This window comes from Manis pentadactyla, chromosome 2 (genome assembly GCF_030020395.1).
Source record: "Manis pentadactyla isolate mManPen7 chromosome 2, mManPen7.hap1, whole genome shotgun sequence".
Taxonomy (NCBI): Eukaryota; Metazoa; Chordata; class Mammalia; order Pholidota; family Manidae; genus Manis; species Manis pentadactyla.
In genome coordinates, this window is record NC_080020.1 from 108826770 (window position 1) to 108853701 (window position 26932).

Sequence of the window (26932 nt, forward strand, 5' to 3'; positions counted from 1 at the left end):
ACCCCCACTCATGTAGAACTGACATTCCAGTGTGTGGAGAAAACAACAAATTACTTAAAATGAGTAAAATATATAAAATGTTAGCAATTTCATATCTTATATATCACAACCCATTTAGGCCCTGAGTCACTAACTAGAAAGACCAAGAGTCCACAGAAATTTCTTGTGCTATGAATATCACAATGAAATAAAATTAATCTAAAAAACGTGCTTGACTATTTCAAAAAATTGTAATGCCTTACAGAGAACAGATTACAAAGTGCATTCACATTATAATTCCATGCTTGTTTTGCTTAATTGCTACAGTTGTTTAAACATAAGCTAAATCATACCCTATTTAGGTCTCTTTATTGCTTATATTACAAAAGAATCAATACTGAGTGACCTTCTCTAGTTTACTTTCTATCTATACTTTAAGCTCTTAAAACATTTACTTTTAAACATGCTTGGGTAGTCAAATCATTAGCAAACATGGAACTTTTTAAATACCTTGTAGAAGTCTTTTCTTCAAGACATCTGAAAAACAAAATTCAGCACAAATTTGCTGACTACTTTCCTAGCTTCCCACAGAAAGAGTCTGGCCAATGACGAGAAGGTACACAAAGTAGTAACAAAGCACAGAGAGAGAAGCACTTAGCTGCCAGGGTGAGTGCGGGAAAGGCCGTGACATTGGAAATGAGCTTGCAGCCCACAAAGTCATTCACTCCAGGAAAGAAGCATCCCCTAAAAAGGGAATAAAACCCACTGGAGCATAGGTTGGATAACACTCACACTTGAGTGAGTCCAGTGGGAGAAGGCAAAGTGAAAAGGAGAAAAAGGACATAAAAAGGTGGAAATAAATGAAACAAGTAAGATGGTCGTGGCCACGTAATGAAGAGCCTTGAACGCTACACAGGAGTTTGGACTATTTTGGTTTTTTTTTAATAAGAAATCTTTGAAAGGTTTTAAGTAAGGAGAATGTGATCTTTAAAACCAAGAAGTAACTTTCAAGAAACAAAGATTTACAGAGCCCACTGTGATAGTGCTCAAGCAAGAGAAGACTTGAAAAGTATCCATGGCATGAAAATGTAGAAGAATCACCCAGCTGACCCACAGTCGGGAGTGAAATAAATGGTTGTTATTATGAGCCACTGAGTTTTGGGGTGGTTTGCTACAGAGCAAAATTTAGCTGATAGAAAAAACAATTCATCATTTATTATTAGGTAGAAAAAGCAGAATACAGAGCTATGTATTAAAGAATGGTGTCAACTTTAAAGAAATTAAAATGCACTTTTAAGATAGGAAAGAATAAGTCAAATAAATAAAAAGCATTTTGAAACTACATCAAACAGTGACTAATTGTACTATGAGTACTGTTTTCTTCATCAATATTTTTGTGATTTCTAAATTTTTTAAATCAATACATATTATTTATGTTTTGTATTTACTCATTGTTTATGTGAGTGGAAGCCAGATTATAGTGGATGGAGGGGCAAATAGGAGATAGGAAGTAGAGATAGCAAATATAAACCACTCCTTCAAAAAACTTTGCTCTGAAAGAAAGGAAAGAGAAAGAGAAACAGAACTCGATGGGGGTAATAGCGGGGTGATAGTGATATGGAATCAAAGGATTTTTTTTATTATCAGGAAAATTAAAAATTTATTAATATATTGGAAGAAAGTGACCATTAAAGAGAGGTTTTAGAAGTAAGAGAAGTAAATATTGAACTGAGTATCAATATATAGAGAGATGTATATATAGATACAGTAGCTCCCCCCTCCCCCTTACCCAAGGTTTCGCTTTCCACAGTTTCAGTGACCCACAGTCAACTACACTGTCAGGTCAGTAGTAGCCAGTGCAGGGTCACAGTGCCTGGGTCATCCACCTCACTTCATCTCATCATGTGGGCGTTTTATCATCTCCGCCACATGAAGGTTGAGTACAGTTCGATGAGCTACTCTGAGCGAGAGACCACATTCACTTAAGTTTTAATACAGTACAGTATTTTAATTGTTCATTTTATCATTAGTTACTGTTGTTAATCTCTTACTGTGCCTAATTTATAAATTAAATGTTGTCATAGAAATGCACACATGGGGAAAAACAAAGGATGTATAGGGTTGGGTGCTATCCATGTTCTCAGGTGTCCCCTGGGGATCTTGGAATGAATCCCTCTTGCATAAGGGGCACAATTGCATAAACGTAAATACAAATATAAATATAACTTTGCCTCATACAATGATCTAAACCTAAACATTTTTAAAAGATTCTTAAACATTTTTTGGTTGAAAGCAGTGAGGAAAATGGGGGCGGTATCTGAAGCCCCTGGTATTCTGGGAAGTATACAAAAAGTGCAGTGAAGTATTAGAATGGCATTTTGTGCTGCCTTTGCAGACTTTGGCCATCATTAAGGCCCATGGCCCCACCGTGAGCCTGCTGCTACACAGGGAAGACCTCTGTGAATATGCCCTGGGCCAGTTACCCTGGCTCCTGAACCAGTACAAAGACAAAGAGATTGATTTCCATGTCACTCAGGTAAGAGCCACCCCACAAAGGAACTGATTCTGAGGTGACTGGCAACCATCCTGGTGGATATTAAGTCTCAGGAGGGCCTAAGGAACATACTAGCTGTTTGGGCAGCTGAACTTAAATACCTCCGGGGAATCTGAGGTAGAGAAGAGGTTGGCATAACGGGATGAAGGAAATTCCAGAAAGGGATTAAGAACATTCTGTGCTAGTTGTTGAGGCTCTGAACAAGGCAGATGGGTCAGAATCACTAAAGAACACTGGTAACTGCAAGAGAGGTTATGGGTATGTTCTCCTCATAGAACACATCCTTCCACATCCTGTGTGGCTACTCCATGGGCAGCCTACAACTAACCTTTGAGAATTTCCATCCTAGAGTCTAAAACAAATACTGACTGCAGTAGTTCTTTATGATATTGACCTTCCAAAGGGCTTGAGAAAGGCCATCTTTATCAATTTATTCCACCAGGTAAGAAAGCCATACTGTCAAATCTGCCTCTCATTTCACTGGTTTTCTGTTTTTAACATCTATTGCCTGATTTGTTCCTTCTCATGCAGGTGTGCAGTGTTCCAGAGCCTCCTGTAAAGGAAAATGTGATTGAAGCTTCAAGGTGTTTCCTCATTCTAGGTAGGACCCATCATCCAGGAGATTTTTAATAAAATTGTCTCCAAGTGATGATGGTGATAATGATGAAGGGTGTGCAAACTGTCATGTTAGTTATTTACACACATACATACAAAAAACATTTCTTCAACTCAACAGTATACTGTGCCTGTCCCTATCCCACCTGCTCCCAAGAGGAGTGTAATAGGTAGTGACCAATCATCCTGGTTTTCCCAGAACTAAAGAACTTCCAGGGAGTTAGAACTTCCAGTTCTAAAATCAGAAAAATCCCAGGCATGTTTTGGGTAGTAACCCCTTACCAAATATATGGTTGGAAAATTTTTTTTTCCCATTCCACATGTTGTCTTTTCATTTTGTTGATGGTGTCCTTTCCTGTGCAGAAGCTTTTTTAGTTTGATGTAGTCCCACTTGTTTATTTTTTTTTCTTTGCTGCTTCTGATTTTGCATCAAATCCATAATAATCATTTCCAAGACCTGTGTCCAGGAGCTTACTACCATGTTTTTTCTCCTAGAAGTTTACAGTTTCAGGTTGTACTTTCAAGTCTTTAATCTGTTCTGATTTGATGTTTGTATATAGTGTAAGGTAGGGATCCAGTTTCACTCTTGTGCATGTGTCTGTCCAGTTTTCCCAGCACCATTTATTTAAGAGACTACTCTTCCTTCATTGCACATTCTTGACCACTGTGTCAAAAGTTAAATGACCATATGTGTACAGGTTTATTTCTAGGCAAACCAGAGTGAGTTGTTAATGCTAAAGAAAGAAAATGCTTTTTTTCTTGGTATTTGAGATTATTTGAAACTATGTCAAACTCAAAATCATACTTCTTTCTCCCTGGTCATCTCTTAGTATATGTTTTTGTCTTTCTCCCTTCCTTCTCCATTCTTTGCCTTCTCTTCTTGCTCTCACATCACAATCCCACCTATCACCTCATTAGAGTACTTGGCACAGATTGTAGAGGAGGCACTAAAGTCTCAGGGCCGATATACAAAACTCTGTTCTAACACAGTCACTGAGGATGAAGGACAAGAGTAATCCTATACCTCCCACATCCCCACCCTCCCCAAAATATGTCATTTCTACTACTTCATTACGTATCTGTCTATTATGTTTTAGTTCTCTCCTAACTGATCCCTCTGTTTCCAGTCTCTCTTGGGCTCTATGCCTCGGCCTCATTAACTGTTTCACTTTATGTCAGACAAATTCAAACCCAAACTGCTCTACCCCAGCCAGGCCTTTCCTCACTTTTCCCTGCTCCCTGCCTCTCCTGTGCAGCTATTTAGCTCCACAACTGGTGAAGCATCACTGCAGCTCTGCCTTCAGGTCCACAAGATGCTCTCCCTGTGACCTTGCGGCTCCTCTCCTTTTCTTACAAGTCATCTTGCATTAGGGCCCACCCTAATGATTTCATCTGTACTCGATTCCATTGGCAAATAACCTAATTTCCAAGTCACATGCACAAGTATGAGCAGTATAGAAAGCTGTCTTAGGGACCAAAGTGCTTAGTTAATTCTGTGATAGTAAAGAAGCATGGACATCATAAAATTAATTACCAATTTAGAATTTAGAATTTAGAAGATCAAAGAGAGATTTTGACAATCTTCATGGAATTCACGAGTATTTTGCCTAAGTTGAAAATGAATTCTTATGACCCCAGTATTTCTTAACCTGCAGCCCATTCTAACCCTTCAGACCTGATGGAATTTTTTGATGGACAAATTAGAAATAATAATGAAGCCTTTCAAGTGGGAATCTTGACTTTGCTAAGATTGGCCATCAGTGTTGAGGGTAAGCAATAAGGATGAGGCCAGGGTGGTTTATTTTGTAGCAAAAAGCAAACTGAAGCCTATGCATTGTCTAACCTAATCTTATGTCTTCGGGATGTTTATAGAACATCACATTTAAGAGAAGTTTTGTCTTCTCAGTCATCTACAATCTACTACTTTTAAATTGGCCTTTTCAGTTATCTGTCTTCTTTCATGGTATTTATGGATGCACCTAGTTGAGAAGAATGAGTATAATATATAGAAATTGAATTGAGAATTTAGAAGATCTAGTAAGTTGGTTAAGTGGCCCAATAAACAGGCTGGTGGGTGGGAGGAATGTGCAATATTCTAAAGATTAGTACAAATAGAAAAGACCAGAATTAATGAATTATCATAGCTCATTAATTCTAGGAAGCACAAGTTTTCTTGATACTGGAATGCATCTTATAATTGATGGCATCTTTAATCATAATCAGCCACTGTAGTTTTTCTTTATTGGTGCAAAGAAAATAATATATTGGATTCTAGATAAAATTACTATCTTGGAGTGAGTAAAATCTGAGAATTCATGTTTGTATCTTTTAAATTCAGTTAGCACTGGGATTTACTGAAGAATGAACTGGCAAGAAATATGAAGCAGTCTTGAAAAACTTAAAGCTGATCCATTGGGCATGATGTATTGAATTCACTTTGGAACTTAACATTTTAAACAAGACAAAACCAAATATAATAGGGAGAAAAGAAAGCAATTGACATCTTTAAAGAGTTACAAAAGAAGAGGGTAGGAAAGAGTTGAATAACACAAAATGTTTAGGAAAGGAAATCTTACCATTATGTACAATAACTCTAATGGGTTTTTGTCAGTCCTGGAACATACCATGCTCCTATTGAATCAGGCCTCTCAATTTCTCCCTCTGTCAAAGTCATCATGGGTGACCTCAGTGCAAAAGTAAGAGAATTAATGGGGACTTGAAATTGGTTGACAGTAGTTTAAGGAATTAATAAAATGGTTTTAACTCTTTAAGGATCTACTTGTGAGATTGCTTTATAAAGAGCTCAGTGATCAATTCCATTTTTAAAAGAACTTCATTTTTCCCCAAAAGATAAAAGGTATCAAGGTAAAGTTCTAAAGTACCCCTTCAAGGGCTTCTCAGTAGAAAAAGATTTTTGCCCAGAGCATCATTGCATTAAGCTTTTCAAATAGTTTTAAAAGTTGTTAATCATGAAGATAACATATCTTTCTCCAAAAAATAATAACCTCTAAACCTTTTTTTTTAGCATAAACATCTCATTTTCCAACCAGGGAGCTCCTAGACCAAGTCTTGTACAAAGTAGTTTGCTCAGTATTGCCTGAGTATATGATTCCATGTTAGAAAAGATATAGAACTTACACCGGAACAAAATTTAAAATTAGCAATTGTTGTATTTTTTGTAGTCAAACCATATTTTGTTTGGATCAAAGCCTTCCACAGGAGCCAATGAAGAGGAGAAAATTCTCCTAAGAGGCTTTGGTTTCCAGTGATTATATTTAAAATAACAAAAGCTAAGCAATAAATAACAATGGAGTGATTATAAGTAAAAACCTGATCCTAACTGGCCACCCAATCAGAAACTTGCTGGAAGAGTTTACCGTAGAATAAAAGAGGACAGAAGCTTTAAGGAAGGCCAGCTTCCCAGGCAAAAACAGAGAGAAGGTATAACTTATTTTCATCACTTAGGCAGACTACTGGGTGCCTTTTCGCTAATTACTGATTGCTACCATGTGGCCCTGCCTCCCTGTTCAAAATTACTGTTTTATTCCCACCTTCTTTTAAAAGACTCATTTATGAAAGAATTAGATCTGAGCTTTCTCCCTCCAGGGAAGCAATCCAATAAACAAATTAAAGCCAAATTATTAAAAAATTGTAATACAGGTTCATAATCCCTTATTCTAATCAATCCCTGGAGCCAGATATATTTCAAAATTCATTACCTTCCCAATTTTAGAAAATTTGACAGTATTTGACAGAAGCTACAATCGAATCCATTAATATTCCTACAAGACAATATATGCATATTCACACTACATAGAATAAATAAAAACTACCAATAATTTTAAAAGAATTCAATTTGGGTCTTGCCACCAGATGAGTCAGTACCAAATTTAAGAAACAAAATTCCAGTTTCCAGAGTTGTTTAGGTTTTGAAATTGCAGATAAAGGATTACAGATCTGTAGTTCTATGTGCTATCTTTCATTAAGGATTTTAAAAACAAGCACTGTTTAAGCCCAACGTTACTAACATTTCATAATGTATAGTAATAGAGGATAGGTCTTGGGAGCTAGAGAGAAAGATTTTGGCTGAAGAGAGACTTTCTGGTGACCTTTAAATTATAAGCTATAGACTACTTCCTGCTCCATCTCATACCATCATCATTCAATTTATATACCTTTTTGAAAATGTTCCCACTTAAATAATCCATGAAGGCTAAAGAATAGGAGAAGCTAAATTTCCATTTGGCCCAACATAGTAAAATGTTTCAAATGCAATGTTCTGATTTTAGGTAAGGAATTCCACCCTCCTTCTCATCCAAACCATGTGCGGAAAATGCTGCACTGAAGCGCAGGAAGGATGGCCACTGATACGTCTTCTCCCAGTTCGCCATGGCCAACAGCAACCTGGTAGGAAGCATGCGCAGGGTGAATACCGACCGCACTGTAACAGCACAGCTGACTCAACTGGGTTTTAAAGAGAATGGATGGGGCTCAATTCAGTAACTGATTTACAAGTTATATTTCTGTCATATTACTTTTACTGATAAGTTTTTCAGCCTCTGGTGTTCCGAAGAACTTCTCACTGATACCATTATAACTTATAATAAACCCAAGTAGGTGAAATCACTGTTTTCCCTGAGGAGGAAACAACCTGTCATCAAGGACTGGGGGTGGTTTGGAGAGGGAAAGAGGAAGCAAATTACTTTAGAGAAAGGAAAAGGCACGCATACGTGCTGCACCAGGGTTGGCTCCCTTTGGATGACAAGGCACTAAAGCATGTGTGTTGGATGTCAGTGATCTCAGCAAGTTTGTGAAATTAAGTCCACTCCACTAGGAAGCAGCGTCTTTGAAAATTTTTACCTGAGGGCGAGAAGGAATATTTGCAGTTCTTGAATCCTCACAATTCTTGTTTTTCTGCTTTAGCCAGGGTGTTCATTCTAACCATTGCTCCAAGGAGCACTTTAAAACAGGACGTAGATACTAGAGACCAAGATCACCAGATTCCACGAGCCCCTACACTGTGTGACTGGGTCCTCCACCTCAGAGGTTGAGGACACGTCCAAATAAGGCCAGAAAGGAACAATAGGAGGGATTCTTAATGAGTCCCCCATTTTATCTTTCTTATAGGAGAAACCAGTGAAACCTAACTCCCAGGAGGATGAAAAGGGAGAGATATCTGTCCGAGAAACAAGCCTCGAGGTCTTAAAAACCCTGGACCCACTGGTCATTGGAATGCCTCAGGTAAGGGATCTTTTGTCACATTCACAGTTACTTGGATCACCTTTCTAAAGTTCTGCCCATTTAGAAGAAAAAACAGGGATTTGTACTTCATGTATTACCAGCTTTTTGATGCTCTGATTAGAGGAAGAGTATTGTGATGCTCAGTGCCCAGCACATGGTAGTTCCTCAAAAACAGGTGTTGAATTATTGAGTTATATAATGTCTTATATCTAGATAGCAAATGACAGTTATAAGCACCTTAATGTATTATTTCTCTTCTTCCTCAACACACCTAGACATATGGTTAAGAAGGGAGTGGTGGTTCTAACACAGTCAATGTAAACTTTCCCCATTCATGTTGGAAGGTGTTAAGGGCACACATTCTCAGGCCTCATATAATTTGAACTTCAAGGAGAGGGGTCTTGGAATATGTATTTTCCTTCAGCAAAACAACTTGGGAAAGGATTTAGTGGCCAGAAAATACAGGTTTCAGCCAGGAGCCAATCAATAGGCCACGTCAAGTGCATCAGAGGCTTCGTCTAGGATGGTATTTTAAGGTGTGGCTCTTGAATTATCTGGGATATTTATTTACAATGCAGATTTCCAGGCCACATGCCAGATCTGCTGAACCAACATATCTGGGCATGGAGCCCATGAATCTGCATGTAAATAATTCCAACATTTCCAATAGATACAGAAGTCTGGGTAATTCTGATCTAGCTGTAAATGATGAAAAAGTAGTCTAGGGCCAGACCCTAAAAGGCCTGAAATGCCAAATTCCTACCTTGTGCTTAATGAGCTATTTAATATTTTAAGAAAGGGCTAAAGATTCAAAATGATTTTAAATTCATTTTAGTAAATGAATTTAGTTTCATGAAATACATGGATTGACATAGGGCTACACTATGAACAAAGAGACTGTGTGTGACTCAGAAGAGCTGGAGCAGGGTCACAGTGGCAGGAAAGGCAACAGGGATAAGGCAGGACAGCCCTTACAATGAGAAAAGGATTGGGCTTGGTGAGTCAATATAGATGGCAAGACAAAGAGAAGAGTCGTGTTGACACCTAGGTTTCCATTAGGACAAGGGCATTGTCCAGGGAGTATGAACCATACCGAGTAAAGAAATTAGGTGTTCAGGCTGCAGAGCAAGTAGATGAGCACCTGAAGTGCAGACAGTAACAGCAGCCATTGGTGCCCATTCGCAGTCATTCTCCCCTGGGACAGACCCATTGCAGTCCTGGAGTCTGGGGAAATATGTGGGGCATTTTTGGTTGTCACACTGACAAGGGGCTTACTGGCTCTTGGTTAGGAGAGCCCATGGATGCTAGGCTTCCGGAAGTACCCAGAACACTTACTCACACTGAAGAATTCTCCTGCCCCAAATTCCAGCAACAACTCCATGCAAAACACCAATCAACACTCCACAACCAACACCTGAAAATCCATGTGCCATGCAGAGATTTTATTTAGTGATTTCCTTTTGATTTGGCCTAAAAAGCAAAATAATAACAGGTGAGGGAAAATTTTCTTAATCAAAGAGCAATATAAGTGTTGTTGGAAAAGAATAAGCAGCCCTTGCAGCTTGCCCTGTTTTTTCCATAGGTGTTATGGCCAAGATTCTGACTTTTGTGGTACCTGTGGAATATACAGGAACTCTGAACTACCTGTTTAATATTATCAGAATTCTGATTATGGCAGAAGAGAGGAAGAAGAATGCCAAGGAGTCTACAGCACTTGTTATCTCTACAGGAGCTGGTCTGTGCATTCAAAAACAAAGGAAATCAATTCTCTTATGAGACTCATTTCCAGAAAGGCTACAGTGCTTTGATCATATACCTAACCCCAATCTGAATTTTTCTATCCCCCACTACAATAATAAAAATCACTTTCTTTTTCTAGTGAAACTTCCTTCACCGCAACAGCTACTGGCCAGACTTCTGGTGAGTGAGTTACAAAAAACCAATGTAGGATACATTTAAGCCAATATACATAACTTAGTTCCAAATGCTAATGAAAATTACATAGATACTCCAAACCAAAAGAAACACTAAAGTGGCATAATAAATGTCCTGCTCTACTAATGATACTCAGGAAGATTTATTATTGCCAAGATTATCTGCTCATCCTGAAATGCTTGTTAAGCTCTATGATTTTAAAGTAAGCATAGTGACCCATGAATTTGATCCATAAGTACCATTCAAAGAATACCACATCTATTGTTTAGATTTGCCTATCTCCTTTTGGCCCCACATTTATGATTTACTCAAGTGCTATTTCCACATGCCCTTATTTAATGAAAATATATATTTAAGTGTTGTTTCCTTCCATTTATTTTTGGCTGGTGGTTTCCATACATTTTTTTCACCTTTATCTTCAGAAGAAAACTGGGGAGAAGGATTATCTAAGTATTAGATTTGCTCTAGAATGACTCAGAATAGACTGTGATGATTTGCTGGGGAAAAAAATCTAATGCAGAAATCAAGGGAATCCAGGATAACGGTAAAAAGGGAAAGGTAAGTGGGCTTTTTTAATAACCCTGATTAACATTTTCTCTTTCATCCTTCAGGTAATATCTATGCTCGCCAGTGTAGGGAAATTACATGGGGCTAGTGCAATAGGACTTTTGAAGACATTGCCTGAGATAATTCACCCCAAACTGGTAGACCTATGGCAAACCCCTTACCCGAGCTCCTGCAGCCTCTGGAAGGTACGAGGGAGTGGGGGCAGGTCTTTACCCAAGAAGGCAAGAACATGAAGAAACACAACACCTTTTGTCTGTCTCAAGCCACTGTAGTTCATTTTAGGCAATAAAAACAATGATCTTGATGTGCAAAGTAGAAAGCTATATTTTTTTCCCTGACTCCTTACATTCCATTCCTCTGCCAAATACTTGTACTATGAGAGGACCTGGTGGGTAAAATCCTTAACAGGAACTTTTTTTTTTTGCTCTTTTCTTTTTCTTGTATTCAGAGAAAATCTCTTGATATTCTAAAAAGTTCTTAGTGTTTATGTTAGAATATTGAAATACGGTCATTTCAGTACTTACTGTTGAGGTTAGCAAAAAGCCTGGATTTTTATCATGGATGAAAGACCCCCTGTCCACCTGACTGGCATTTTAAAGTTGAGAACATAGTCAATTTCATCTGAAATAACCACCCCTTGTGGAGAGAAAGCTTGAAGTGGAACTGTAGCATCCCCCGGGGACCTAGCAAGGGAGAAATTGAGTCTTGATTTTTTTTTGCAATTATTGCATCGATTTCTCTTTCTAGGAATGAATGCTAATATCGTGCTACGGGAAACCATGCTGCTTCAGGTAAGGGCAGCCTCTAGACTAATTGTAGATGATGGGGTGATTAAATCAATTAAAATTATCCATTTAACTAAGAAGAACAGGATTCCAAAGCATAGAAGCAAATTTTGCTTTTCCTAGGAAAAGGACTGGGGTGTTAGAAGTGATCAAGTTTAAGAATTACACTCCTTATATCACCATAATTTGAACCATAGTCTTTAGTCTTCAGTTTGATTAAGAGTTTTAAGACAGTTTTAAAGATTTCACTTACTAATATTTTCCTTTGTGTCTACCTTAAATTTTCTCTAATTTTCAGGTTTTTAACCTCTCCTTGTGATTGCATTCTTTTGCTGTTCATATAACACAGATTGACATAATTTCCACTACTCTGCTCCTAAGTACAACTCCATTTCCTCCTTTTTCTGCTTCTCACTGTCCTTTTCCTAATTTCTAAAAACCCAAGGGCCACATTGTACCCCTTTTCCAGAAAAGAATTTCTTTCTCTTGTCCATAGCACCTCTACCAGCACCACTCTCTCCGGAATCAGAATATCTGGAGGTGGTACCTGAGAACCGAGATGTTTTAAAGATCCCCACAAGTTACTTTCATCCATATGAGATTTGAAAGTGATGGTTCTGCTCTCCTGGTCCTTAATTCTAGGATCCACCTCCCCACCTATATTCATGCTTCTTTTTTCTCCCCCTCCTCAAAATTCCTGCCTTATTTTCGCCTGCTACTATTTCATAGCAACTATGCTTACTAGAAGGTTTCTTTCTCCAAAGAAAAGCCTTGAGAATGGTTTCTTTCCCTCTTCCAATCTTGAGTATACTTCTAGCCTTCTTCCAAAACTGTTGGCATGTGCCCCTTTTCTTAAACTTCCAAGGCTGTTTAATTTCTTCCCTTCAAAGGTCCTACTCACTGAGTGAGTTCCTATTAATAAAATGCATGTAAATCTTTTCACTGACTTTGACATTGTCTTTTTCTAAGCTTAAAACACAGAAATATAGTAGAAATAACAGAGTTTAGAAATTACAACAGATTTTGTCCTCCAAAAAGACAAAAACACCTTATTGTGTATTGTTCAGTGAAGAAGGACATGGGTTCAGATGACTGATTGGGGCCCTGGCTTAGAATAATTGGTGAAGCTGGGAATACTTAGTTACTAGAATTGAAGTTGGCAAAACGTGTCTGTACATCTAACTGGCTCTTCTAGACATTTAATTCTTTCTTCCAAAAATGTTCCTTTCTTCTACCATATAATAAAATAAACTAACATTGACAAATGGAGTTTTTCCAAATCTATTCAAAACCTGAAAGATGTTAAATTCAATTTAAGTTTCAGAATAAATTAGTTTCTATTTTAAGTCTTCCAGAAATTTTTATTTAAGAGGAAAAAGGAAAGCACTTACATGGAGTTAACTTCCGTGTTCTGTGTAACTTACTCTTAATAGGAATTCAGAACTTAACAAAATATGGCTTTTAGAATAAACTAAGAGGAAAAGTTCCATTTTTTATGGGAAAAGGTATACTCCCATTTAATATAATGTATTAATATACATATATATATATATACTTAAAAAAATAAGGTAACAAAAAAAGTACCAAGAAAACACATTAAACAGTTACATTCATACCTAACTTCCGCTTCCTACAACAGTTGCTCAAAGAGTCTTTATGGAAAATCAACGACATAGCCTGGACCATTCAACTGAGTCGAGATTTCAATCAGCAAATGGGCAGCTACAGCAACACCTCCGTTGAAAAGGTTGGTTTTTTTCAACTAAGGGACCTTAGCTTCTACTTTATGACCTAAAAGGGCTGCTCAAGTTCCAACTTGCCTCTACTGCAACCAAAGAGAAGGAGAAATCGTTAGAAAAATGCTACCTCCTCTTCGCCTCACATCTGCCCACAAGTTACTCGTAGGCCTGCCCCTGTCTGCAAGGCCCGCGGAGAGGTATAGTGCCTTGCAGTCAACTATGTGCCTGGCTAAAGCTCAGAGGCTCCGTTCTAGAGGAGGAAGAGACATGGATACTGGAAGGCAAGCTGCCATCCATGCCATAGCACTAGTTTAGAACCAGCTATGTCTCAGTGTCCATTGGGCCAGTTTTGTGAAGCTGGCTGCAAGAAACAATATGCTTTCAATTTCACAAAAACTTAGAGCTAAAAGAGTGTTGAAAGGCCAGTTCTTTCATCGCTCTTGTCTCTAAATGGTTTTGACCTAACCTCCACATTGTAGCTATCCATTCCAAATGAGGTTCAAATCCAGTTCTGCTATTTTCTACTTGCATAACTTTAGGTAAATTACTTAACCTCTCTGTATACTAACCAATAAAATGGAAATTTTGCCCACCTCTGAGGGTTGTAAGGTTACAAAGTTTCAATGAGATAAAGTGTATAAATATACTAAGTGCCTGGCACAGGCATGTGCTCAATAAAAGACAGATCAAGTTTATCATTATGATTATATCATTCCTAAATTTTTTCCTAAAGAAATATTTTCTAAGTCATCAATTCCAGTAGTAAGTGTCTCTTCCCACAAATTATTTGTTATTCACTTTGAACTCTCCTCTGTAATATTCAGAATCCCTCTCACTGACTGATTCTCTAATGTAGTACAGAGTACTGATCCTCACACCCATCAGGAAGATTTAGTGAGCAATGTCTCATGTCCTCATGCACGAACTAGCCTTGTACATCTCATGTAATACCCTCATCCAACCTCTCCCCGACTCATGAGATTAGTCCAGAATAATGGTACGAGTAAACAGAGCAATTCAAGCAATGAGCTGCCTAGATGGCTCTCAACTGTTATTCTTAACACCAGGAAAATAAGAGTGTTTTAGATTTAGACTAGTTAGGTTTAGCTGTATAACAAACTACACTTAGTGGCTTAAAATGATAGCCACCTTTTTAGCTTACAATTTTGCAGGTTGACAACTTGGCCTGGGCTCAGCTGGGCAGTCGTCAGACCTCAACTCATCTCCCTGGCAAACACTGGGAACTGGCCACTCTGGATGATCTTAACGGGGATGACTTGTTTCTGTTCCCTGTGGTCTCTCATCCTCCAGCAGGCTAGCCCCAGGCTGTTCTCATGGCTGGGGCTAAAAAGTTGCAAAGTTTCTCAAGTTCTAGGCTCAGGACAGACACACTCTTACTCCTGCCACATCCTGTTAGCCAAAGCAAGTCCTAAAGCCAGCCTAGAGGCAAGGGTAGAGGTGGTACAGAAAGGTTGGGGCTATTTTTGCAATTGACCACATTATTTCCCAGTTCTGAGTTCCTGATACCTGGGACTCCTCACCAAGTCCCAAAGCAGGAACGCGCTATACACGAACTCTGACCAAATTCAGCAGAGAAACAATAGGCCAATGGTGCTGGGAGGCACTGAGGCAACCCCTTTACACACAAGTCATATTTTCCCTTTCCTGACATCAATTTTTTCTGCAGCACAGGACTCTTTTCTGTCCTTCTCCCAAGATGGAGTTATATAGACCCTGGCAGCTTGGGCCCTAATTAATATTAAATTCTGTGTTGTGCGCAGTTTTTCTTATTATAATTGAATTATCATGGGGGCCTTTTTCCGGGAAAGCCAAGTGAACAGTGGATGCTACCTGGTCAGATCCTCACTCTGATCAAGACTGTGGTCACTCTGGTAGCCGCTCCACCTGCTGTGCCATCTTATCCTCCAGCTGGCCAGCCTTCTCTCTTGGATGTGACAAGATGGACAGTCTGAATAAAGACATGCCAATCTGATATTATTCAGCTGTAAATGATTTGAATCTTAGAAAACAAATTAAGACTTAATGACCTAATTTTTCTAGCCATATGTCAAGCACCTGCTCCTGTGAATTTATTCCTTGTATCTTATCTCTACAAGAATAGAGAAATGCCTATCTATATGCACAGATACACATGTATATACACACGTACACATATACATACTTAGATCCAAGCATAGGCTGTGGTGTTCAAACACAAGCCACGCCTGGGCTGCCCCACTCTCCCAGCTGTCGTCCTAAATTTTGCATGGCTTCTATAGAAAGAGAATAGGAAGCCACACCTGCTTCCTTGCCTTGTCTGCATCCTGACATGACCGAAGTGTTTAGGATAGCGAAGCATCATGAATCCAACATTCTCACCAGTTTGAAGGGATATGAATCACAGAATGATTCGCCACATGCTCTCTCACCAGTGTTCCTCCACTGGGAGACTTAGTTACTGAGAAATCCTAAGTACAGACACAATGTGTATGTAAAAGTTCCTGTATGACTTTTCACCTTTACCCTTGACACCATTTTGACAGTACTTGTGGACAACCCACCCTGCTCTTGAGAAAGAGGAAATAGTAGGGCTTATGAAGTACTATTTTCAAAACTATATTGTAGTTATGTCTCCTAAACTATAAAGTAAGTTAATATCCTTTGGAGGTTGAGAATATTTGATGACATCATCCTCAAATAACCCTATTAACATTAAATGTGTTTATTCAACAAACATTTTTGAGTACTTATTAGCCAAGAGGGACTGCACACTTTAATCGATAAGATCCTCTAATCACTGGACTTAATGAAAAGACAAAGAAATGAAATTCTGAGAATAGAGACAAACAAGAAAATTGAAAACTATAACAGACAGTGAAAGGTACTACAAAGCTAGAGCACAAAGCATAGAGTGCAGAAGAAAAAGAGGTGGAGGCCAGAGCCTGGGGGAAGGAAACACTTTCAAGAAGAAATAAATAAAAAAGTAAATAAATGCACAGTTACTAAGCAATCTTTAAGCCACCCCAATTTATTTCCTTCAGATGACTATTTTAACTCTTTCCACTTTTCATCAGTCTTGCTTTCCAACCTTTAACATTCTGTTGCTTGCCTTTTGTTTTCCAGAAATTTCTTTGGAAAACCTTGGGAACCACCTTAGCATCCTGCCCAGATATAAACTTTGTAAGCTCACAGATTAAGGAATTTCTGAATGCTCCCAGCCAACTGCAGGATCAACGACAGGTGGGACCCTTTTCTGTCAATTTCCTCATAATGATAATAATTAATTCTATTCAGAAAACATCTGATCGGTCTCATGATAATGTCTTGCTTATCTAGAAATATCCATGAATACATATAGAATGGTCTAACAGAATTTTTCAGAAAAATGATGCTTTCCTGTTTAAATATCAATGCTTCATTATTTAGCCAGGTTTGTGGAAATATTGAAAAGTGAATTTCAATCATTCATACTTAAAAGAGTAATATTAATATATTTGACCTTGGTTTTATAACTTACAAGTATGATCATAAACATAAAAATAATTGAATGTATAAGCTGCAAGTACCTTATTATGCCATATGATTTTCAACCTAGAGAAAATTAAAGTGTAACCTGAAGAGCTTTGCAAAGCACTTTTACCTGTTCCCTAACCTAGCCTACCTAGTCTAGAGAGTGTATGTGAACGTGGAGGAAGGAGAGGATGCATATTTTTTAAAAAGCTCAGCCCACAAAACTCCCCAGGCTAATAGAGACCACGCAATATAAAATAAATTATTGTACTGTGTTTCATTATATACTTTCCTCAGAGATTCTGAGAAGTTTAGTGTTCTTTCTCCCCTATTGAATGACCAGTAACCACTAGACTTACTAAAGTTTTGAAACTGCTTTTGTATTGCTATTATTTATTTTTTCCTTGTCAGATATTCACTTATCACTAATTGCTCTTGGTATTATTTCCAAAACCATTTTCCCCAACCTAGCAGCCATTTTAATTCTGTCATAATTGAGGAAATAAAGTAAGTTTATTTTAGATATAAGCATATAATATAGCTCTCATTCAAGGTCTGAGGGGTTCACAAACTTTCAAAGAGAAACTTTGTGACAACCATTTAAGCTTCCTAAATTTCTTTTTTACTGAACTTCACTTCAAGCTCTTGAGTGTGTCCCACACTTGAGCTGCTTCTTAGATGACGTCTAGATGAGGAAGATGCTACATAACTTTCTTAATCTCATTGAACCCATTGGCTTTCCATCTCCTAAGTGTGCCTCACTCACACAACACCTGAGCTCGGATTCTGGGGTCACACTGGCTGCATCTGTATCTTGGCTCAACAACACCCTCCCTGTGTCCCACACGTTCCTCCAGAGTGAAATAGGGAAAGCAGAACACCTCAAAGGTCTTGTTTGTGGAGACATCAAGTGAGCAAGCCCACAGGAGGAGGAGATGTAAAATTGAGATCACAACTGTGAGAAGCCAGAAAGAGAAATGGGACCAAGGGAAAGCAGTAGGACCCATTTGCGCAGATTTGAGGGTCCAGTTAGGGTCGAAATCATCTTCTACTGCCACCAATTGTCTCTGTGTATCATTTTTTTTTTCCAGCAGCATCCGGCAGACCAGGTGTAGGGATAGGTGATGGATAAATTGACCAGTCAGATTTATCCAGGGCTTGTGTTTTGCCTGACTTAAGTGACAGAAGAACAATGGGCATAGATCAGATAGGACAATGGGCACAAATCACAGTGTGGAAAAGTTGAGAAAGGAAACAAGAAGTTAGGAAGATGGGTTGAGAGAGGAGAAACAGAGCCTTACAAGAGCACACAATGGCTAAAAGACACAGAGAGGTTTATATGCTAGGCTATGGCCAAGGAACACAGAGATGTCAGGCCACAAGCCTTTAAAGAATCCTTCCAAGCATCTTCTGGTAGTGGAGAGTGTGCAGCCCAGTATCTAGGACTAGGACTAGGCACAGTGCTAGTTGAGTCATTGGTGACAATGGTCTGGTCCTTGGGTTCCCATGGAGGCAATAGCAAGGTTATATAGGCAGATGAAATATAACAGGATTAATGAATGAATTGCCATGAATATACTTTGGTGAAACCAGCCTGGGGCAAGAGAGATGGGGAGGTAAGAATGTGGGCAAGGGGGAGCAATACCTTAGAGTATAGAATAAAAGCTACCAACTTCCAAATATTTATCCATTTACAATATAATAAAGTTTTGGTAGCAGAGTGATCCCTTAAAAATGTCAGTCTGCTTAGGCTCTAAAAACCTCCACTGGCTTCCCAGCAATCTAAGATTAAAGGCCCTACTCAAACCATCTCCTACCTCTACTCTGACCTCATCTTGCACTGCTGTCCATAATCGCTCACTCTGCCCTCTGCAGTGGACCTCAGGGCCTTTGCACTTGCTTCTTCTCTGTTTGGAACTCTCCTTCCCCAATAGTCCCATGGCTCACTCGCTCACTTATTGGAGGGCTCTGCTGAATGTCACCCTGTTAAAGAGGTCTTCTCTGGCTGTGGGGAGCCGGCTATGCCCTTTCCCCCACTTGCTGATGTGGCGGGAATGGAGAACAAATAACATCCTGTTTATGCATTCCATGAGCAACTGAAGGAGCCCTGCTGTGCCTACCTTTGCACGGCTACTGCTGACGTCAATACTGTACTTGATTGTCTATTGGATAATGCTATTTCCTGGGATAGTGTGCTGCTTTGCTGTATAAATACTCTGGACTCTAATAAAGCTTTGCTGGTGACGCGCAGGAGCATCAGCCCTCCCAGTTCTTTCTGTCTTTCTTTGTTTTCTTCGCCCCCCTTCCCCACTTCAGGACCTGCTCGACTCGGCGTGGCCGGACCGCGTCATCTGGCCACCCTATTTAAACTCCCCCCAACCTGCAACAGCTATTCGCTTTTGTTTTTCTTATCTCAGTAACACTTACCACCATTGAAATGTCATATATTTACACATTTATTGAATTTATGTATTTATTTAATGTCACTTCCCTTGGTTATCCTCCACAAGGATGGGGTGTTTGATGTGTTCTGTTCACTATTGTATCCCCAGCACCTAAAAAAGTGTGTGACACATAATAAGTGCTTAATAAATATTTGTTGGCTAAGTAAATGATGAAACTAAAATCTCTTTTCTTCTCTGATTTTAGGGAACGTATATTTTAGGATACTGGGCTGAGAACCACTTGGATACTGTTTTAAAAGTTCTTAAAACATTCCAAGATAAGGAAAAGTTTTTCATGAATCAATGTAGGGTAAAGAAAACAATCTTCTCCTCCAAAGCCTATCTTTGGTCACTACCAGGGCATATGGCACTGATTTCTCCAGTGAATATGCTTCTCCATATCATACTTATTCCTGTCCCCAGCTAGGTCTTGATTCCAGGACAGAACTGTCCTGGCCCAGGCCCTGTAGGATCACCAGCTATATAACAAGCCCACCCCCTCCTCTACCGCTAATGCTGACCTGGCAGGTCCCAAGGAGCTCCGGGTGTGCCTAGGTTTGCCCTCCTACAAGCTGCCCAGGTCTTGTGTACACTCTGCTTCCCCTGAGGGAGAGGGTTTCAAAAGCAAAAGTTAACACAAGCCTTCTCACAGGTACCTCTGTTAAAGCCTGGTAGAGATCTGTCAGGTCCTGGGGGTTTAAATTTCAACAAACAGGAGTATCAGTTCTAAACTAATTCTAATCATCCCAGTCCCATTTCTTAACCCCTGTCGTGGTCACAGGATTAGGAAAAGGCATGAGAGGAAAGGAAACTCCTTCAGTCATATTTTTCACTTCTTTCTTTCTGGGTCTTAAGGGTATTTTTTCTGGGAAAAAAGAGCCTGACTAAAACTGACATCATAGTAATCTACAGAGCCGTGGCCCTCCATGCTCCCAAGAGCCAACTCCTTGCCAGGCTTGATCAAGACATTGTATTCCAAGTCCTGTCTCTTTAAGGCCGGAGCTCTCAGGTAATGGCCAGCCCATGGCAGCCTCGATTTCCAGGCAGGTATTCCCAGACCTTGGAGGGGCTCAGCTCTTGGGAATCTGTGATGGAAGGATACAGGCCAAAGGGAAGATAGGGTATGGTTAAGTTCAGAAGATAAGAATGTGGGAACAGAAAGATTTATTATGAAACAGGGTTAGGTAATTTGTTTCTTTTCTAAGGCCTTGGGCAGTTAATGTCCTGCCGCTTCCATGACGCCTTCTCAGATCAATTGTACCCAAAGTGGTCTCATCCTCATTTGAACTTAAAATAATTACTCCTGTACTACTTTGGGGCAGCTGGCTTATTACTTCCCTGTAATAGTCTCTAATTCTATTTGATAAACTACCTAAAACACTGCCTCACAAATAGTGGGTGTCATATATGTATTTTTAAGTGAATAAAATACATCATTCATCAATCAACTCAATCCACATCAAGTTGTACAGTTTTCCACCTTGATAGTCACCCCAGCCACCCTGACCATCCTTGATGCTCCTCACACATGCCAAGAATGTTCCAGCCTGGGAGCCACCAAACCGAGTTGAAATTCACCCAGTCATTTCTGTCCCCCATAGAACTTTTTGTATCTTTAGTAAAATGCTTTACATATATAGTCCATTCAACCATTTTGCTGATGAGTACCAGGTTAGGCACCTAAAAATCACCTAGGGATGGATTAAGTTTAAAATAGATCTTCTCCAGGCTATTTTCCAGGGAGGCTGGTTCCATAGGTCTGGGGTACAGTCTGACATCTGTATTTTTAAAATGATTCTTAACCATAGCCAGGTTTCAGGAGCTTTCGCTGACCATATGCACATTGCTTCTCCTATTAGATTGTTAGCACTTTGATATTAGGTGTTGTACCTCATGCTCCTTTATCTCCTCTTCTGTGCCCTCCACAAACCAGCTGTCTGATAAATCTGTCGTCTTGACATTTATTCATGTGTGTATTTGTATGGAATCATAGGGAGCTCATGATATCACAGATGTAAGGATCTACTAGTGGGAAGGTGTAGGGCAGAGATCCTCTCACCTCAGTGGCATGAGAGTTACCTGGAGAGCTTGTTAAAAAGTGGAGATCCCTAATGAATTACAGACTTCAGGGTTGGACCACTCAACCTGTATTTTTAACATGCTCCTCAAAAGGTGATATGACACACCAAAATTTGATAAGCAGTATGAGAACTGAAAACACAATTTAAAAAGATGTTCTATGTTATATTAATTTTTTCCCATCATTAAGGAAAATTATGATAAAAATAAAAGAGAAAGGGAGATAAAATTGTTTTAAAGATGGTACATTTTCAAGATATAGTCAATTCTGCTATAATACAACACGTGTACAAGATAGAAAAGAAAAACCACAGGGATTATGGGAAAAATGATGTGAGGCACACAACATTCAAAAAACCCCCAGCAATGATACAGTTAAAAATAGGAATCTTGGCAAGACAAGACCTGCTTCCCGGTTGTCCTTCAGGCTGATGGGTGGTTCTTTTTGTTGGGGTGTTGAAACTCTCTAACTGCTGCTCCTGTATCTACATTTGCCTTTGATTTTGCAGGTTCTGCGCATGTCTGTGATGAACAAGGTATGCAACACAGTTGGTATATTTGAATACAAATCATGCTCCCTGGAAATGCAGTAAGTGTAGATGTCCTCTTGATTTGATTCCAGAAAAAAGGACCCCCATATATAACTAACTAATCCAATCTGAAGCCAGGATCCCTGAGCCTAAGCTAGAACAGAACAAGGAGCTGCATTTGCCTCCAAGTGGTTTTGAAGGATATAAACTAGAGTAGTGTTTTTAGAACTGTGCATTATGACTAACCAGTGACCATGGAACCAATTTTATAGGCCAGTAGATCACAGCCGGGAGGTTTTTTGTAATGAAATAAAAGAGAAATAGAAGAATATATTGCATATAGCAAAAATAAATCATAAAACCTTTATTTCAGTTATAGACATATATGTATACAGCACTTGGAAGTACTGGGTAGAAATGTAAACTCTTTCCTACTGAGGTTTACGGTCAAAAACGTTTGAAAGTCACTGCTGCGGAGAAACCCCAGTCTATGGTGATGAGGTAGAGGGAATGGAGACTGACCTTTGTTTTTCAACTTTCCTGCAACTCAGATCCTAGAGCTAAGGAGAGAGGGCAAAAGCAGCAGGGATTCTCTGTCCTGTCTGGGCGCATATTTAAACCCTAGGTCAAACATTTAGAGAACTAGGTATGCGGCCTATGACCTTGGCTTGCACCATAAGTCATTTTGCTTTAGGACATGGATCTGCAAATGACACAAAAAGTGTCACTGAGATCGGCATTGCTGTACAAGACGCTGAGGATCAGAGGTTCACGTTTTCCTCCGAGGAGGTGCTGCTGGGTTACATGCTGGTGAGTGTGCAGAGAGAACACTGGCAAGGCCCAAGAAGTCTGGTACCAGGAGTGCAGGGCTGTCTTTTTTAAAACTGATAAAACGTACCAGTCCCAAGTGGCAGATCTCTGCCATATTTCAGAACAAGGGCCCCAGCAGTCTCATAAGGTTGCAGCTACATGTGGACACTCCCCACACACTTTCTGCACTAGTTCACCTCCTTGTTTATGTTGCAGAACTTCATCCGGGACGAGCCCCTGGATTCCTTAGCTAGCCCCATTCGGTGGAAAGCCTTAATTGCCATCAGATACCTCAGGTAGAGAATTTTTTGTTGTTCTCATCTCACTGACACGGACTAAAGAGCAACTTGATACACAAAGCTGGACATTTCTGTGCAAAAGGAAATTTCCTTTCCTAGATCCTGACCTGCAGACAAACTTAAACCTTCTCATTAAAAATCTGTGAAAGCCCTAGTCATATTCTAGTTGGTTAGTAGCAATAAACCTGAAGAAGAAAATAATTTCTAGTGAATTTTTAAAATAATATTTCCCCCCTGCAGCAAAAGAAATAAAAGTCCACTGTTAAAACTTGGAAACTATAGAACATTTTTTAAAATTATAAAAATCACCTCTATTTCCTCTGCCTATTTCCAACATTTTGGTATATTCCCTTCAGGCCTTTTTCCATTTCAGTCTTCCAGTCTAGTTCTCCATTTCAATTACAGATTTCACACCCTACTCTGCATGTGATTTTTCATTCTGCTTTTTCTTGCTACACCTTACATATTCCCTCCCACAGTATTACCAATTTTTCACAAACATCATTTTTTAATTTTTAATTGTGTAAAACAAACATAACAAAATTTATCATCTTAGCCATTTTTAAGTGTATAGTTCACTACTATTAAGTATAATCACATTGTTGTATAACCAATGTTCAAAATTCATTTTGTCTTGCAAAACTGAAGTTCTATGCCCATTAAACAAAAACTCTCTGTTCCCTTCTCCCACCAGGCCTGACAAGCACCATTCTACTTTTTGTCTCTATGAATTTTATACTTTAGGTATGTCATGTAAATGGAATCATACAGTATTTGTCTTTTTGTGTCTTGCTTATTTCAGTTAGAATAAGGTCTTGAAGGTCCATCCATGTTGTAACATGTGCCAAAATTTCATGCCTTTTTAATACTGAATAATATTTCATTTTATATAAACACCATATTTCGTTAATCCATTCATCCAGTGGGCACTTGGGTTTTTCACATTTTGACTATTGAGAATAATGCTGCTATGAACATGGGTGACAAATATCTCTTCCACACCCTACTTCTAGACCCTTTCTCTTGTGTATATACCCAAAAGTAGGATTTCTGCATCATATGGTAATTCTATTTTCACTTCTTTGAGGAACAACCATGTTGTTTTCCATAGCAGCAGCACCATTTTACATGCCCACGAACAGTACACAAAGGTTCTAATTTTTCCCATATCTTTGCCTACACTTGTTATTTTCTAGGTTTTTTTTTTATAGTAGCCATTGTAATGCATACAAAGTGGTATCTCGTTTTGAGTTGCATTTCCCTAATAATTAGCCACTTTGAGCATCATTTCATATGCTTACTGGCTATTTGTGCATCTTCTTTGTAGAAATGTCTATTCAATTCCTTTGCCCATTTTTTGTTGGTTCTTTGGTTTTTGTTGTTGTTGAGTTATATTCTTATTTGTTATTGAGGTGTTCTTTATATATTCTGGTTATTAATCTCTTATCAGATGTATGATGAGCAAATATTTTCTTTCATTCCATGGGTTGTATTTTTTCTCTATTAGTTGTGTTCTTTAATGTACAGAAGCTTTTTTATTTCTTTGTTAGTCTCATTTGTCTATTTGTACTTTTTCTATCTGTGCTTTTAGTGTTGTATACAAGAAATCATTGCCAAATCTAGTGTCATGAAGGTTTTCCCCTATGTTTTCTTCTACAAGTTTAATAGTTTTAGCTTTTACCTTTAGGGGTTTGATCCATTTTGAGTTTATTTTTGTAGAGTCCAACTTCTTTCTTTTGCATGTGGAGAACTAGTTTTCCCAACACCAGTTGTTGAAAAGATTGTCCTTTATCCAACTGAATGGTCTCAGAACCCTCATTGAAAATAATCTGACCATATATGCCAGAGTTTATATCTGGGCTCTCTATTCCATTCCATTAGTCTATGTTTGTCTCTTTATGCCAAGGACCACACTCTTTTGATTCCTGTGGTTTTATAATAAGTTTTGAAACCAAGAAGTGTGGGATCTCCAACTTTGTCCTTTTCCAAGGTTATTTCAGTTATTTGTAGTTCCTTGAGAGTCCTTATGAATTTTACGATGGCCTGTTCTATTTCTTTTTTTTAAAATGCTATTGGGATGTTGATAGGGATTGCATTAATTATGTAGATTACTTTGTGTAGTAGGGACATCTTAATAATAAGTCCTCAAATTTGTGAACATAGGATGTCTTTCTATTTATTTGTGTCTTCTTTAATTTCTTTCACAAGATTTTGTGGTTTTTAGTGTAAAAGTCTTTTGTTTCCTTGGTTAACTTTATATCTAAGTATTTTATTCTTTTTGATGTAAATGAAAGTCTTAAATTCCTATTTAATTGTTAGTATACAGATATACAACTGATTTTTGCATGTTGATTTTGTATTCTGCAACTCTGTTGAATTTGTTGGTTCTCATTGTTTTGTGTGTATGTGTGTGTGTAACCTTTAGTGTTTTATATAAACTAGATCATGTTACCTGCAAACAGATAATTTTACTTCTTCCTTTCCAGTCTGGATGGTTTTTATTTCTTTGTCTTACCTAATTTTTCTGGCTAGGACTTCCAGTACTATGTTAAATAGAAGTGGCAAAAGCAAGCACCCTTGTTTTGTTCTTGATGTTAGAGGAAAAGTTTTCAGTCTTTTACAACCTAGTATGATATTAGCTATATGCTTTTCATATACGTCTTTTATTAAGCTGAGGTAACAGGTATAAATAATACTTTGGTAGACACCTTTGGGCAAAAAAATGTTCTCTGAACTTCTAATCATAAAAGTTGACGATTTGGCTCAATAAATATTACTGAGTGTCATCTATGTATCAGGCATTGATGATGAACAAAATATGGTCTTACCTACTGGGCAAAATAGACATGAAACACACCCACATAATTGCTCTAAAATGTTGTAAGATGTAACAGAGGGAAAGGCATAGGTTGCCCTGTTTACAAAGAGGAGGGAAATTTGAAGAAAGCTTAAATAATAAATCTTTTTTTTTTTTTTACAACACAGTGATTCAACATTTATATACATGATAATTCTAGGTACCAGCTATCACCATACCAAGTTGTTACAATATTTTGACTATATTCCTGATGCTATACATTACATCCCGGTTACTTATTTATTTTACAATTGGAAGTGTGTTTATATATATATATATATATATATATATATGTATATATATATATAAATTTTTTGTGTGTGTGTGAGGGCATCTCTCATATTTATTGATCAAATGGTTGTTAACAACAATAAAATTCTGTATAGGGGGGTCAATACTCAATGCACAATCATTAATCCACCCCAAGCCTAATTTTCATCAGTCTCCAATCTTCTGATGCATAAAGAACAAGTTCTTACATAGTGAATAAGTTACATGGTGAACATTACAAGGGCAGTCATCACAGAAACTTTCGGTTTTGTTCATGCATTATGAACTATAAACAGTTCAAATATGAATACCTATTTGATTTTTATACTTGATTTATATGTGGATACCACATTTCTCTATTATTATTATTTTTAATAAAATGCTGAAGTGGTAGGTAGATATGAGATAAAGGTAGAAAACAGAGTTTAGTGTTGTAAGAGAGCAAATGTAGATGATCAGGTGTGTGCCTGTAGACTATGTGTTAATCCAAGCTAGACAAGGGCAATAAAACATCCACGTATGCAGAAGATTTCTCTCAGAACATGAGGTGGGAGGTTCTAAGCCTCACCTCTGCTGATCCCCATTTTCTCACCTGATGGCCCCCCTGCGACTGTGCCTGTCTTAGGTTGTTCCTCCCTTGAGGAATCTGACTCGTCTGTGGCTAGCCAGTCATCTTCCGGGGCCATACAGGGAAATGTAAAGTTGGTAAGTGAGAGAG

General features: G+C 38.5%; 1 protein-coding gene across 1 annotated transcript in view; it reads left to right on the top strand.

The window, feature by feature from the left end:
- MROH2B (maestro heat like repeat family member 2B) overlaps positions 1-26932 on the top strand; it is a 67840-nt gene that overhangs the window by 12277 nt on the left and 28631 nt on the right. The window contains 23 exon segments of the mRNA XM_036910937.2: positions 2375-2515; positions 2883-2975; positions 3065-3134; positions 4804-4917; positions 5792-5844; positions 7438-7514; positions 7516-7555; positions 8276-8389; positions 9972-9984; positions 9987-10124; positions 10269-10309; positions 10936-11044; positions 11047-11076; positions 11639-11682; positions 13316-13423; positions 16539-16655; positions 19575-19679; positions 20225-20236; positions 20238-20378; positions 21958-21984; positions 22673-22688; positions 22691-22788; positions 23005-23084. Of these exon segments, the coding sequence (XP_036766832.2) occupies positions 2375-2515; positions 2883-2975; positions 3065-3134; positions 4804-4917; positions 5792-5844; positions 7438-7514; positions 7516-7555; positions 8276-8389; positions 9972-9984; positions 9987-10124; positions 10269-10309; positions 10936-11044; positions 11047-11076; positions 11639-11682; positions 13316-13423; positions 16539-16655; positions 19575-19679; positions 20225-20236; positions 20238-20378; positions 21958-21984; positions 22673-22688; positions 22691-22788; positions 23005-23084 (1781 nt within the window).